This window comes from Rhinolophus sinicus, linkage group LG02 (genome assembly GCF_036562045.2).
Source record: "Rhinolophus sinicus isolate RSC01 linkage group LG02, ASM3656204v1, whole genome shotgun sequence".
NCBI lineage: Eukaryota > Metazoa > Chordata > Mammalia > Chiroptera > Rhinolophidae > Rhinolophus > Rhinolophus sinicus.
Window position 1 is genome coordinate 113569939 of NC_133752.1, and position 16101 is coordinate 113586039.

The following is a 16101-nucleotide window of genomic DNA, read 5'->3' on the forward strand; positions in this document are numbered from 1 at the left end:
AATCAGGAAAGCAGAGAGCATCGGGAGACCTTTCACAAGTGGCAGTGCCCTGAGCCTGGGGCCCTCGGGAGAGGTGGGGAGAGTGCAAGGCAGGGCTCGATCTATACACTGGGGCACCAGGCATCCCACCAGGTCAAGGCTGGAGGTGATTATGCACAAATAGTTACCAGAATGCCCAGGGATCACGGGCCACTGCTCTGTCCCTCCCCACTCCCAGCTTCCTGGGGCAGGGCACACCTATCTATCACCTGATGGGCAGAGTGCAGTCTCCTCTGCAGCACACTGAGCTGGGCTGACAGTCTGAAGCACCAGGGACCATGGTCACCGTTCTGTCCCTATGACCTGTGGCTATTGAGCTGAATGTCCCATCCCTGCCCCCCATATCTATTCACCCCTTTGCCTCATAAATGCAACGTATGGTGCATGGTAGACACTTTGTAAGTTGGCTGCTGGGGAAAGAGTCTCAGGGAGTCCCATGGAAAAGGGGACCTTGGAATCAGAGTTGAATGGCAGCTAAGGGGTGCAGGAGTGACCTTGACCGCAGACACTGCCTGGACCAGCTAGGACTTTCTGTCTCCTCAATATATTCAAATAGAGACAAGATTGGGGTCCGCTTCAAGCACGGAGCCTTTTTCAGCTTTAGAGGTGACTGAGGACAGCATTGTCTGGCTATGCAAGGCTGGACAGCAGCTGTCTTTGCTTCCGTGCCTTTGCCCGGTCACTAGAGAGCAATGTGTGTGTGTGTGTGTGTGTGGGGGGGGTCACATGTCCTCAGAGGAGGGGCAGTCACAGAACTGAAGGAGTCAGGACATGTTTGTCTCCCTGGGTCTCCTGGTGCCAATAAGGAGTCTTGTTCTACACATTAGGGCACCAGGCATCCCACCAGGTCAAGGCTGGAGGCAATTATGCAAAAATCATTACCAGAACCAGACACCAGGACAGAACAGGCAGAGCTGGAAGTCTAGGGAAGACCTGGAAACCAGTCTCATGCGCTGGTGCAGAGAGATTCAATGTCCAATAGAAACGTCTTCAGAGGACCATGTTTCCGGCTCCTCTCCCCAGCCCAGCCTCACCCCCTCTACCTCCTTGCCTGGGGAGGGTCTTTCCCAAGTGAACCCCTCAGCCCCACTCTGTGCGGATGGTTTTCTACTCTGCAGTGCCAGCGTCAGCTTCCCTCCAGAGCTCTGGGATCACATTTCCTTTTCTTTTCCAATATTAATTTTTGCTATTTACAAAAGCAATATGTGTTAGGGGCATGCATTTTAGAATATATAAACAAGCACAAGAAAGGAAAGAATTAACTGTTCACAATCCAACACCCTGTGACAACCTCCAACTCACCCCTCCTCTCACACGGGCATGAATAGGTTTTAATTTTCAAAACCAATCACACTGTCTATTCTTCTCCCACTTGTTCTCCTCAACCCACAGTTTATCACGATTACATTTCTGTATTATTAAAACACTCTCCCACAATATTTTAAAAGGCTGTATAGTATTATATTGTGTGAATGCACCATAGTTTCTATAATCAAGTTTGCTTTGGGGGACCTCCAGGTTGACTCCTGGTTTTTGCCGTTATGAATAGTGTTATCACAGAATTCTTATAGCTACACGTTTATGATTGTCCATGATTCTTTTCTTAGGATAAAATTTAAAAAATGGAATTAGTGCGCTAAAAGATTTGTGCTTTTTTAACGCTTTTAATGGAATTTATCAGACTACCGTCCATATACCTCACTAGAAGTATATGGAAGTACCTGTTTTTGTGCAGCCATTAAAAATGCAGTTTAAGTAGATTTGGGGGGGAGTTGAGCTTATAGAGTATTTAAAAATTATAACTGTTTTGTTTTAATTTAACGTTATGTGCTTTCTAGATGGGTTAAATATTTTTGCTGGATGTTCATTTGCTATTTGTGTTTATTCCCATGTAAATTGGCTATAAGATCCTTTATCCAATGTTAAATTGGGGATTTTCATCTTTTTCTTACTGGTTTGTAAGTGCTCTCTCCGTATTAAGGATATTAACGTTTGACTGCCACATACATTAGAAATGCATTCAGTTTATCACTTCCTTTTCATTTGGTTTATGATGTTCATTGACTGGTGCTGCATTTCTGTCTGTTTGCCAGACATCTCCTTTATGACACAACGACATTTCACACTTCGCATACCCGAATTGAAATGCATCATTTCCCCCAACCCAAACTGCTCTTTTGCTGACTTGCTTATTTCTGTTAGTGTCACCACCATTTTCCTAGTCCTCAGGCTTGAACTGTTGGAGTCCCCTTTGATTCCTGATGTGCTGGCCATGGCCAAATCCCATAGATTCTACACACAGTGTTTCAGGTTCCCATTATTTCTTGACTGGACTTTGCAAACAGCCTCAGAAGTTCATACCTTGTCTCCCAGTGCCACTCCCTCCACTCTTTCCTCCTCCCCCTCGCCCTGCTGGTACACCGCCATCACGCTGGTCTTCCTAAGGTAGAGCTCAAACACAGAGCAAGCTGCCAATAGCGCCCCATTGCCTTGTGTTTAATTACACCTTCATCTGGCCATCATTTTCTTCCAGCCGAATCTCCCACTATCTCCACCGAGTTGCTCCCCAAACAAGTTCACTGCTTTCCCACCCCATTACCTTTCTGTTCAAGCCATGCCCCGCTCCTAGAATTCCCTCCTACCATCTCCACCTACCGAATTCCATTCAGAAAACTCCCCACCTACCCTACTGCTGCTACCCCAGGCTTTTCTGACTCTTTAAATTGAAGTGAATTCTCTCTCTTTTGAGCCCCCAGAACAATTTGCTTGAGCTTGTCTTGTAAAACAAACTTATTCCAGCAGCTAGTGGGGCCATCACAGGTATAATACTCCTACTAGAAAGCAGTGTCCTTTGAGGACTCTGCCCTGTACATCTGTTTCTCCCACAGGACCTGCAGAGAGCCTCGCTGCATCAGGTGCTCAGGAGGTATTTCTGAAATGATAAGCACCACCACCCAGGTACCTGAATGCCCAGGGATCATCGGCCACTGCTCTGTCCCTACCCACTCCCTGTCTCCTGGGGCAGGGCACACCTATCACCTGATGGGCAGAATGCAGTCCCCTCTGCAGGAGGCTGAGCTGGGCTGGCAATCTGTGACCCCAGGGACTGGACCACGTGACTTGTGGTTATTGAGCTGAATGTCCCATCTCCGCCCCCCATATCTATTCACCCCTTTGCCTCATAAATACCGTGTAGGGTGCACGGTAGACAATTTGTAAGTTGGTTGCTGGGGGAAGAGTCTCAGGGAGCCCTGTGGAAAAGGGGACCTTGGAATCAGAGTTGAATGACAGCTAAGGGGTACAGGAGTGACCTTGACCGCAGACGCTACCTGGACCAGCTAGGACTTTCTGTCTCCTTAATATATTTAAATAGAGAGAGGATTGGGGTCCGCTTCAAGCGCAGAGCCTTTTTCAGCTTTAGAGGTGACTCTGTAGCCAGCACGGGAGTGTGCAATTGACATAGTCTATTTTTAGCCTCCCGGAGACCGTGACCAACATCCCAAGCTGAGGGTGGGCACACCTGCTGCATTCTAATGAGGCAGCCCCGATTGCCTCTGCCAGCCAGCCAGGGAGCTCGCCGACCTGAAATGTGATGTTGCTAAACTGGGAAGTCTGCTTATTTCCCAGAGGTTGCAGCCTAGATACACTAGGAAAATGGGACCATCGCAACCCCCAGCTGGCTCCCTGTTGGCCCTGGACACAGGGCAGTCTTGGGGCTGTGCCCATAGCATGAGGAAGGGACAGAGTCACTGGGATTTCTTGATCTTGCTCTATCCTAGGACCTCCCTGTTTCTTTTGCAGGAAAGGACATAGAAACTCTGAGCTGACCCAGCTCACAGATGAGACAACTGAGGCAGAGAACAGGGACAGGTTTATATAATCTGACTAATAATAATAATAATAATAATAATAATAAGGCACTTACTGTATGACAGGCAGTGTTCTAATTTCTTTACATATATTGACTCATCCAAACTTTTTGACAATTCCCTCAGGTAGCTTTCATTATGCTCTCTGCTTTACAGAGGAGGAAATTGAGGCATGGTGATGACAAATGACTTCCCAAGGTCATTTGTCAGCCAACAAGCAGCAGGACTGTGTTTCAAAGTGAGGCTGTGTAGTCCCAGGGTTTGCATTCTTGCTGTCTGTGCTGTCTGCTTTTCAATATCTATTTTTAATTTTACTAGAGCCAGGATAGGATCCAGGAGCTCTGATTCCCAGCCCCAGGTGACCACCTACTGGATACTACTGCCTGTATGTTTTTAAAAAAACGCTTCCCTGCTGTGTGTGCAGGGAGAGGGGTTTCTTTTCCAGGCAGCAGCAGCGGGTGTGGATCCGGGCTGGGTGTCAGGAGTGAGGGACCCAGAAAGGGCAGTAACTGTAGTGCCCAGGCAGGTCGCCCTCAGTGAGGTCTTCACAGTTCAGAGAAAATCTCTGCTGAAGTTCAGAGCAGAACTGTGAATCAGAAACCAGAGGGCAGGACAACAGGTGTGAGATACCGAACCCAAGAGACCTGCATTTTGGGGGCCACGTGCAGCCTGTTGGGTGGAGAGAAGCCCGTGGGTGTGATCTTCCTAAGTGTGCACATGGGACTCACTTTAGTTTAACAAACACTTAGTATGTGCTCGGCCCTTTTCCAAATACTTTACAAACTCCCGCTTGTCTAATCCTCAGGACAACTCTCGGAGATGGGGACCGTTGTATCCCCATTTTAGATATGGGGAAACTGAGGCACTACAAGGTTAATGATTTGGCTCAAGGTTGTATAGCTAGTAAATGGCAGAGCTGGGATTTGAATGTCGGTAGACCAGCTTTGACTCTATTCTCCAGCCACCATGCTATGTGACACAATGCTATACATCTTTCCCTTTATTGAATCTTTATTATTCACCTCTAATGGAAGGTATTATTGTTCCCACTGGACAGATATGGAAACTGGGGCCTAGATGGGCTCAGGTCACCTGACTAGTAAAAAATGGAACTGGGTTCATTGCAGGTCTGTTTGGTTCCTGAGTAGTATGCCACTCAGCCATCGGTGGGACTGCCGGAACGCTTGAAGGCACCGTCCACCTCTCAGGAGTGGCTGCTGGGGCTGATGGGAGCCGGGCTCAGGGAGCGGGAAGGCAAGTCAGCCTCTCAGAGGGCAGGCCCTCGCTGCCACGGTTAACACCAGGCCCCCTTTCTTTCCCCTCAGGTGAGCAGCCCCCCCTCTCAGCCCCCTCAGCCTGTCATCCCACCCAAGCCTGTGCAATGTGTCCACCATGTATCCACTCAACCTAGCTGTCCAGGACGGGGCAAGATGGCCAAGCTGCTGAACCCAGAGGAGATGACCTCGAGAGATTATTACTTCGACTCCTATGCCCACTTTGGGATCCACGAGGTAAACCGACCTGAGCCGGTGTCTGAACGGGGCCAGCTGGGCCCTACCTTGTCATCGCTGTTCTCTGGGAGATCATAGTGTGTTCAAGTCTGTACTGTCATGAAGTGAGTTCTCCCGTGTCCCGAGGCCCCTGATCCTCTCTCCTCTGGGGCCCCTGGGAGGGGGTCCGGGCCAGGCCTGGAGCAGGTGAGTAGGTGAAAGGAGTGCTCAGGGTTTCTCTGTTTTATGGTCTGGCACCTGTGTCTCTTCCTGACCCTCAGTCCAGGTGCTCCAGGTGGACTGGATGTCCTTGGTCCTTGCTCTAGCAGCTCAGATGTTTTGCAGCTAGTGTCCTGAGGCCAAAAGGTCATTCTGCAGTTCATGATGTCCGGTCTTCAGGCAGGGATGAACATGAACCCTTAGGTTCATCCTAGACCAATGAATGCCTGTAGGAGAAAAAAAATGCAGGAAGCTTCCTTGGAAATCTGGCCCGGGTCTGGCACCCTGATTGATTCTCAGGAAATTCTTATGTTTAAATGCTTGTCTTATACCAAAGCGGGGAAGATTTATGTGAGCTGTAGCACAGAACGAGCTTCCTAACAAGAGGCTTCTGGGCTGTAGTGGGGGCCAAATGGTATTTTTACCCCCGCCCTGCCCTTATCACCACCCACACTCCCCCAATAAACAGCTCACATTAACTGGGTGTTGACTGTTCCCAGCACAGTACATGTATCATTTATTTAGTCCTCCTAAGAACCCCAGGAAGAAAATATTTCTATTATCCCCTTATGCTATGAAGAAATACTGAAAAGGGAACAAAGGTTTGCTTGCTATGCAAATATGTTTTCAAAATAAGTCTTGAAGTTCTCCCTTCCAATTAGATGCTTCTGTAAGCCCTTTCTGTATTGAAATGAGCTGTTTAATAATAATAGCCAGCATTTGGGGTTTTTTTTGGTGTGTTTTTTTTTTTTTTTTTTGAATGCTTACAACATGCTGGGTGTTGTTCCAAGCGTTTGATATTATGGGTTCATTTATTCCTCTGAGGTTGGTGTTATTATCTGTCCCCATTTTACAGGTGAGGACGTAAGACCTTAGGCATCAGTCAACCTTCGTTCATCTTTGCTGGTTCCTTTGTGCATAAGGTCATGAGATAATAAATGGCAACGCTAGAAATAAAACCTTCCCATTTGGGGCTCAGGGGCTTCATTCCTAACTACAATGCCATCCAGCTTCTAAAATAGCTCTTTCTTTCTTGAAATGTTGACTTTGTTCCCGCTGGTTCCTTTGTAATTCCATGTGGAGGTAGAGAGTGGAGGCAGAGTCTCTCAGTTACTTCTAGACTCAGGGGTTCAGCCTGGCCCCCTGAGAACTGCTCTCCATATAAAAGCTCAGGCCTGGGGCCTGCAGTGGGGTGGGTGTGGGGAGATTGGTCATGGTGTTTAGTTCTGGGGGTCCTGGCGCCAGAGGGCCTGGGCAGCTAAGCTTCAGCTCTTGGGCTCCAACGCCGCTCTCAGGGCAGATGAGTGAGCTGTTTGTTGCTCCCCATGGGGGTGGGGGTGGGGACGTGCACAGAGCACTGCCAAGGACTGAGAGGTTCTGGGAGGCAGAACGGACTCTTTCAAGGGCTTCCCTCCTCAAGACCCTGCCCCTAATTAAACAATATGTTGCAACAAATTCTAATAGGCCTGTGGCTCTGGACACCTATTTCAGGGCAGATTCCTAAGAAGCAGCAGCAGTTCCAGGGCCCCCCAGATGCTGCCCCTTGGGGCTGCCGGAAATCCCACCCCCCGAAAGGAAACAACCAATCACAATGTGCACCTCATGCCTACCCTTCCCCAGTCTCCAGGCTCCACTCCCCACGGGGCCTTCTCTCACTCCTCCCTCTGAATTGCGACGTTCTTGCTGGGCCACACTTTGGCACCTGAGGTGTGCTCTCCTGTGCTATTATTAATCTCCGTAATTCCTCAGGACTTGGTTCTCCAGCCTATAACTCAAGGCTTGGCACATCATTTGATTCACAAAGGTTTATTGACATGGCTGCTAATTTCGTCGCTCAGATGATGCATGGTCAGGACCATGACCAGGCATCCAGCAGGGTAAGACCTCCGCCGGGAGAGGACACCAAAGGTCATCAGATAAATATTGCACCAGCTCCCTCAATTTTGTGTATTGATAGAAAAGTCAAATCTGTACATGAACATGTATAAACATAATGTAGACTGAGCTAACTAGTACAAGATCTGTAAGTCACAGATAACATTTCTTTCCTTAGTAACCTGTCCTAGAATACTTTTAACAATCCTTCACATCGGGAAGTACTTCTGATCACCTAGCTTAAATCGCTCCTGCTGCTGCCAGCCAACTCTAGATCCTGGCTTAGGTCTCTCATGTAGGGGTGTCTAGCTGGCCTTCCTTCACTCCAAGTTCTCCCTCCACCCTGTTTTAGGTTGCTAAGATCATCTGGTAGGAAAAGAGGAGAAGGACGAGGGGATGGACTCCTAACGTTCTTGTTGGAAGAGAGAGGGCCTGCTCATTTCTCAGTATCTTGCACTAGGGATCTCCATGCTGTGCCAGACGGCTCACAGTGACGCTTTTGCCTCCTCAGTCTGGGCAAGACCCATAGCTCACCATCCGGAGCCGAGCTGGCTGTTTGGCAGTCTTCTGCCATTATTAACAAGATGCTCACAGGGCAGCAGCAGCACGGCCAGCTTGCTGATTAATAGTGATCAGTGAGTGTTTAGGAAACATGGTGCGGGATGGCTTGGGTTTGATTAGCCTGCAAATACAAACAAGAAGTGCTGAGTTTGGCGAAGGGCACTGTTTGGGGCTGGAGAGCACAGCAGGAGGTAATTCTAGACACTTCTGTTCTTCTATCCCATCGCTCCATCCAGAGAGGATGTCGTACTCAGCCTTCAGGGGGCAGGGACGAGGGAGAGGACTGTGGCCTTCCATCCCAGGGCATCTAAGAAGAACGGAATCTGGAACAGGAACAGAAGTGACAGATGTGTGTCTACTGAGATCTCCGCTCAAAGTGGAGAGGGCCAGATCCGTGACCTCCCAGATCCCAGCTCTGAATTCTCAGCGTCTTTGACAGGCCCTGGGCTTGGTGCCTCAGCCACCTGCCAGTAGGGCTGTGTTCCCAGCCCCCAAGCCTTGGGCGCCCATCCCACTCCTGGTCAGCTCTCTTCTTTTGACAATCTTGCTGCAGCTTCTTTTGAAATAGATTCTTCAGGGCTTCATTTTCCAGCAATTAGTCACTGTGTTGTCATGTGTTTAATAGGCAGGAAAGCTGGGAGACAAAGTCATCCACAGATGGGGCTGGGAATTGTTCCCAACAAAGAGTGGCAAGCTCTGTCCGAAATGTCTGGTATTTTTTGGGCTGTTCTTGGGAGCCTGGAGCCAGGCATGATTAAAGCAGGGGTAGAAACGGAGAGAAACTTGACTGTTGGCAGGCCAAGTCAGGGAAGATTTGCTAAGTCACAACTTCTCTTCTCCCAGAGCTTCTACCTTTGGACCTGACTCCTGCAGTCTGCGGCCTTAAGGAAGGGACGAAGGGGCCAAAGAATTGACAAAAGACAATGAATTAAAGGTGGGAGGGGGAGCACTTGGGCAAATCTTTTTCAGCAGCTAGGATATGCAGACATTCTGGGCCAATCTAATTGCATCAGAAAAGGCAGGGAGGACTTATAACTATGGCTGTGATTGAGAGGTTTCTGAAAGCTTTGCTATTGTTTTGCCTCTATTCTCTGTTCACCCTCAACAATTTCCTTTCATGGATGAAAAGGATCATAGTTGTCACAAAAAGCCAGAGCTAACACTTATGTAACACTTACTATATTTATTTAACCATCACAAAACCCTACGAAGTAGGTGCTCTTATTACCCCATTTTCCAGATGGGGAAATTGAGACACAGAAGGCTAAATATGTTCTGGGTCAGAGAGCTCAAAAGCATTGGAGCTATGAGTTGAATGCAGGAATTGTGGCTCCAGAATTGGTGTGCATAACCACTATACTATCTTCCTATTTGTAGAGACTGGATTATGCGCCATGCCCTACGCCTGGTTCTGGAGAAACCGTCCTCAGTCTTGTGGTCTGACAGATTTGAGGTCATGCAGTTTTGATGCCTACCAGTCTTGTAGTGTTTGGTTCCAGACATCTTCTGGAGGAATAGACTTGAGCTCACTTTCAAATAATTTAGAGCCAAAAGTGAACTCAATCTAACAAAACTCTTAGTTTATTCAGCTTCTTCTGTGATCAAAGATATGAACACTGGGCAGCATAGGAAGTAGTGGCTAGGCTTAAAAACAAATACAAGATCCTTTAGCCCTGTGGTTGAATTCCAGGTACCTGACAGGGATTAAAGCCACAAACTCATCCTAAACCTGCTCAACTTATGATTGGATTGAACTGACCAACCCATAACTCTAGCTGCCTAACAAAGGAAAAGACATTACTTTTTGGAAAACAACAACAACAAACACTAACTTCAGCTAGTATTGTTCCTTAGACATCATCTATGGCATAAAATAAAAATTATAAGACATGATGAAACAGGAGAATTTGATCCACAGTCAAGAGAAAAATTAGTCAGTAGAAACAGATCCATAAATAGCCCAGATCTTGGAATTATCAAAGACGTTAAAATAACTATAATAAATGTCATTTAAAAAAAAATCTCCAGTAGAAGATGGATATGTGAAATCCTACAGCAAAAATAGAAGCTCTAAACCAAATATTTACTGGGTGGGATTAATAGCAGATAGGACAAATAGAAAGAAAAGATCTATGAACTTGAGGACAGGTCAATAGAAATTATCCATAAAGAGAAAAAAAAATGACAACAAGAGAAGAGAGCCTCAGTGACTTGTGGGACAGAATCAAGTGATAAAATATGTGAGTAATTCGAGTTCCAGAGCAGAGAAAGAATGAGACAGAAAAAAATATTTGAAGAAATATAGGTGGATAAATGTCTAAAACTGATTAAAAAAAAAGAGTAACTCTCTGTATTAGATCAAGCAATGAAACCACATCTGAAACAGTGGCTTCAATTGGAATCACCTGATTATATTTAGGATAGTCCCTGGTCATTCTCCCAGATCCATCTCTGTCTTCTGCACTGCGGTCATTCTCCCAGATCCATCTCTGTCTTCTGCACTGCGGTCATTCTCCCAGATCTATGTCTACTTCTGCATAGGGCAAACAGGCAAACTGAATGGGGATGTGGGTCTCCTGGAATTAGTCTCCTGGACTAATGGATCTCATGGAATTAGTGTCAGGTCAGAGCCAGTGTCCAGTAATCCTCAGAAATCTTTTTTTTCTCTTTTGTTATCATCCTGGTAACTGGCGGTAGGCCGTTTTGGGGAAGGCTGGGAGAATGATTAACAGCACACATTTTTGGTAATGTAACAGGATTTTTCCCCAAGAGTCATGACTTTTCCTTCATTCAAGTGGTTCTAGGTCTGTAAACTAGGAATCAACCCATGGGCTATGACTCCCTATCTTGGTGAGTCAAGCCACACTTCTGTTCACTAGACCGCTAATTTTTCTGTTTAAACATACTAACCAAGAATTTAGTGTGCTTCCATCTATTTCTTTCCTAGAGAGACTATGATCAACTAGCCAATGCTAGAGGTCTTTGCAACTCAGACTATTCTGAATAATCTTTGGCTCCCATGTCCTTTATAGTAATGACGCCCTCCTTATCTTTGGTGATTAACTCCTGCAATTTAACCCCTGCTACCTCAGGATCCCAGTTTGATCTTATTCCCATTGCATTTAGGGATCTCAGTTCAATGGTAGAAATTCCTCCTATAATAGCTGAACTGTAGAGAACAACAACCACGGAGTTCTTCAAGGATGCTGTACCCCCCTCGCAAATTTATTTCTCACAGCTGTGGTGAAAGGTCTGTTCTGTGTTGTTGGTGGATAGGCTTCACATGACAAATGCACTCTTACATTCCAATCTCCTTAAGCATTCCTCTTCAACATGCAGAGAAAGTTCTGACGTTTCATTTAGTATAGGCTAACTTTGGGTCCTTGTTTCAGTCAACCTACCAAACCAACAGTTAGAAGCATTTCAAGCTCCTGGAACCACAATGGTGCATCCAGAATCTCTGCTCAGTGGTCCTAGATCAATAAACTTGGCTCAATCTAACTTTATATTTCTTTCATGTTGATCCTACACCTTTAACATACATTTCCATATATGTCCCCTAGCTTTCAATCTGCATAAATCAGAAACAGCATATATTTCTTTTGGTGTATATCACGCTGCCCCATGAGTCACACTTTATATCCTGCAGGGCCTGCTTGGAGTTCAATCTAGTAATAGGGATAGCAGCAGAAAAGGTTAGTGGGGTTAGGTCCAGAGGAGAATCAGCAGTGCCTTGCAAGGAAATACCCCAAGTGGGCCAGTACGGTTCCTCAGGAAAAGGAAAACTCCCTCAGGCAGGGGTAGAGGGTGCTTCTACTGACAGAGAAGACTGTGTAATTTAGGGACCTGAAGTCACAGCTTCATCAGAATTTGCCCCTATGCTCCCATTCCAATTTTCAGGATCCTGTTTCTTCCCAGTAGATGCCTCAACTTTAACAAAAGAGGCCCTGCAAGGAAGCAAATTCAATTTGTGTTGTAATTCAGGTATTTGCAGGATTAGACTTTGGATTTGGTTTTCAGAAATCTTGACCCTGCACCTATAGGAAATAAGTTTTGTTTTGTTTTTCAGAGAAGTCATAGAAGATTTTAGGAGCTAACATACAGACCCTGAGCTGAAAATTTTAAATGCCTGTGCTCATGATTTTCTTTCTCCAAGTTTTCTAACATAGTTAGTAGTAACCAACCAACCCACCCACCCCATTATACTTCTTATTTTTACTAAAATGTGCTAAGGTAGCAAATATTGGTTATCCAGTCTTATCTTCTGTGGGTACTTTAGTATAGTATGTAAAGCTAAAATTTTAGTAACTCCTTTGCCATTTCATGCTATTGACTACCAATGCCCTCTTTACCAATGGCAATAGACTTATTAGTGCCTTTAAAACTCAGAACCAATTCAGAGAACACCTCCTTCGATTCTGTTTCTCAGGAGCTAGTCTTGGTACCAAAGTCTAAAGCAGATCCAGTAGGATATATATATGAAGTCCACAGGACAGGTAGTCAGAAAAAGAATATGGATGTAAAACAAGGGGAGATCAGGAACACTGACCACCATAAGCACAAGCGTGAACCTTATGAGAACAAGCTGAAACGTGTGTTCATTCTATTGCCTTTGACCTTGGTAAAGCATATCCTATAGAGCCTTGGGTGTTTCACCATGGAGCTAAACACACACAGCTGCCCTAGGAATCAGAGAAGCTGAAGGAGAAGGCAGAACAATTGCAGGCCTAGCTGTTGCTTCAACACATTAGCAATGATATGGGTGCACTATAAAATGATTCCTGCCTCGTTTATACCTTCCAAATCTCACAAGGGTCTTCCTTGTGACTCATCCTAACTAAAAACAGAATAGAAAGAGAATTCTGTGAAATGTGTCTCAGGTGGACAAAGTGACATGCTACAAAGCCATTCCACATGTGTGTACAGAGCTTCAGAGACATGAAGCAAAATCTACAGAACTAGAGGGAGAAAAATATAAATCCTCAACCACAGTTAAAGATTTGTTTTAACACTTCTCTCTTGGCAATTGATAGAACAAATGTCCAAAAAAAATCAGTACAGCTATAGAAAATTTGAACAATTTTCTGACATAAACAATCTGACCTAATTGACATTTATAGAACATTGCATCCCCAATCTATAGAATGCACATTCATTTTGAGTGCACATTGAAACATTCACTAAGATAGATCATATACGGGGCCATAAACAAATCTCAATGAATTTCAAAAGATTGAAATCATGCAGAGTATTTTTTTTTATCATAATGGAATTAAATTGGAAATCAAAAGAAAGAAATTATTTAGAAAATCTCCAAATATTTGGAAATTAAGCAGCACTGAGAAGAGAGTCAGGAAGAAATAATGAGAAATTAGAAAATATTCCAAATTGAATGATAGTAAAAACACAATACCATGGACTGAAGGTATCCCCACAAATTTTTTAGGTTGAAATCCTACCCCCCCAATGTGATGGTATTAGGAGGTGTGACCTTTGGGAGTTAACTCAGTCATGAGAGTCAACCCTCATGAATGGGATTAGTGCCCTTCTCAGGGGAGACAGGAGGGCATGCTTTTTCACTCTGCTCTATGTCATGTGAGGATACAAGAAGACAACCATCTGCAAACCAAGAAGCAGGTCCTCACCAGATATTGGATCTGCTGGCACCTTAATCTTGGACTTCTAAGCTTCTAGAACTGTGAGAAATAAATATTTGTTTTTAAAGCTACCCAGTCTATGGTATTCTGTTATAGCAGCCTAAACTGAGACACACAACATATGAAAATGTGTGTGGTGAAGCTAAAGCAATCTTTAGAGGGAAATTTATAGCTTTAATGCTCTTACTGAGAAAAACAAAGGTATAAAATCAACTTCTACCTTACGAAATAGAGAAAGAAGAGCAAATAAAATCAAAGGAAGGAAATAATAAAAATGAGAGCAGAAATCAATGAATTAGAAATCAAACATTGAAAAAAACCAACAAAGCCAAAAGTTGATTTTTGAAAAGACTAATTAAACTGACAACACCTTGCTAGACTGATCAAGAAAAAAAAATCATAAAAAACACAAATTATAAATAAATGAAGGCAAAGACATCATTACAGGTCATGTAGACATCCAACAGGTAATTAGAGAATATTATAACAATATTATACCCATAAATTTGACATCTAAGCTGAAATGGATAAGTTCCTTGGGAAAATACCTTGTCAAAACTTATGTAAGAATGTATAGAAAACTAAAATAGCCTTCTGTCTATTAAAGAAATTGAATTCATAATTTAAAATCTTCCCATATAAAGGACTCCAGGCCCAGATAGTTTTACTAGTGAATTATATCAAACATTTAAGGAAGAAAAATATCAATCTCACACAAACCTTGTCAGAAAAATGTATGAGGAGATAATGCTTCCTAACTTGTGTGATGAGCTAAGCATAGCTAATTATCAGACAAGATAAGAGAAAGTTACAGATCAACATCCCTCATAAATACAAATACAAAAATCTGCAACAAAATATAGGTAAATAAAACTCAGCAATACTTAAAATGATAATACGTCATGACAAAGTGTTGGTTCAACATTTGAAACCAATCTATGGAGTTCAATACATTAACAGAGGAGAGAAGGAGAGAAGTCATAATCATCTCAATATATGTAGAAAAAACATGTGACAAAATTCAACCCAACTCATGATAAAAACTCTCAGCAAACTAGAAATAGAAGATAACTTTTTCAGTCTAATAAAAGACATTTATGGAGAGCTCACAGCTAAAATTATACTCAAAGTTCATGTTTATATATCACTGGAACAAAGGAAAGATGCCTGTCTTCTCCAATTCTATTTAACATTTTATTGATTGACCATCTTTGCCAGTACAATACCACGAGAGGAAAAAAAAAATAAATAAATAAAAGGCATACAGATAGGAAAAAAGAAGTAAAATTGTATTCATTTACAAGTGACAAGATTTTTTTTATACAGAAAGACAAAGGAATCTACAAAATAATCCTACCAGAATCAATATGTAAAGTGAACAAGGCTGCAAAATACAAGGTCAATATATATACTAACATAAACTATTGGAAAATAAAAATTTAAAAATATCATATACAGTACCATAAAATAACATAGTTAAGAATAAGTTTAATGAAAAAAATAGAAGACCTCTATACTGAAATCTAGAAAACATTGCAGACTTAAATAAATAAAGAACTGTATCTTGGATTGTAAGACTCAAAATTGCTAAGAAATCAATTCTTCCCAAATTTACCTACAGGTACAATGCAATTCCAATCAACTCCAGAAGGCTGTTCTGTATGAATTAACAAACAGCTTCTAAAATGTATATGAAAATGCAAAAGATCTAGATAAACCAAAATAATTGTGTAAAAGAAGAACTAAGTTGGAGGACTCACACTACTTTATTTCAAATTTAATACAAAACTAAGATAATCAAGTCAGTGTTGAACTGGTACGTTAATGGAATAGATCAGACAGGACACACATGTATAGTCAATTGATTTTTGACAAAGGTGGCAAGATAATTGGAACAAAGGACGGATTGTTCCAAAGGATCTCTCCTATATAATTCAGTGGGGAAATGAACCCTGGTGCCTGAGCCATCTATTTGTGTGCGGGGGAAAAATGAACTCGCATCCTTAAATTGTACCATGTACAAAAATTAATTTGACACAAATCATAGACCTAAAAGTAAAAACCATAACTATAAAACTTCTGGAAGAAAACATCAGAGAGTATCTTTGTGAACTTGGGGTAGGCAAAGATTAGGAAGGACACAAAAAATTCTAATCATAAAAAAAACATGAAAAATTGGTCTTTATCAAAATTTTAGAAACCTGCTTTTCACAAGACACATTAAAAAAATGAAAAGGCAAATGGCAGATTAGGAGAAGATAGTCATAATATGTGTATCTGAAACAAAAGATTTGTTTCCAGAATATGTAAACTCCTATAATTCAATAAGGAAAAGACAAATAGCTCAAGAAAAAAATGCATAAAGCAGACACTTCGCAAAAGAAGATATAT

General features: G+C 43.3%; 1 protein-coding gene across 9 annotated transcripts in view; it reads left to right on the forward strand.

Moving 5' to 3' along the window:
• The window catches only part of PRMT8 (protein arginine methyltransferase 8), an 89975-nt gene that overhangs the window by 28968 nt on the left and 44906 nt on the right, over positions 1–16101 (forward strand). For 8 of the 9 annotated variants that reach the window (XR_012493819.1, XM_074325243.1, XM_019756931.2 and 5 more), the window contains exon 2: positions 5234–5419. The exons of the other annotated variant lie outside the window; for it this stretch is intronic. Coding sequence is in view for 7 of the 8 variants with exons in the window: in XM_074325243.1 (XP_074181344.1) it covers positions 5234–5419 (186 nt within the window). In the remaining variant the exon portion in view is untranslated. The remainder of the gene's footprint in view (positions 1–5233; positions 5420–16101) is intronic. 9 annotated transcript variants of the gene reach the window in all.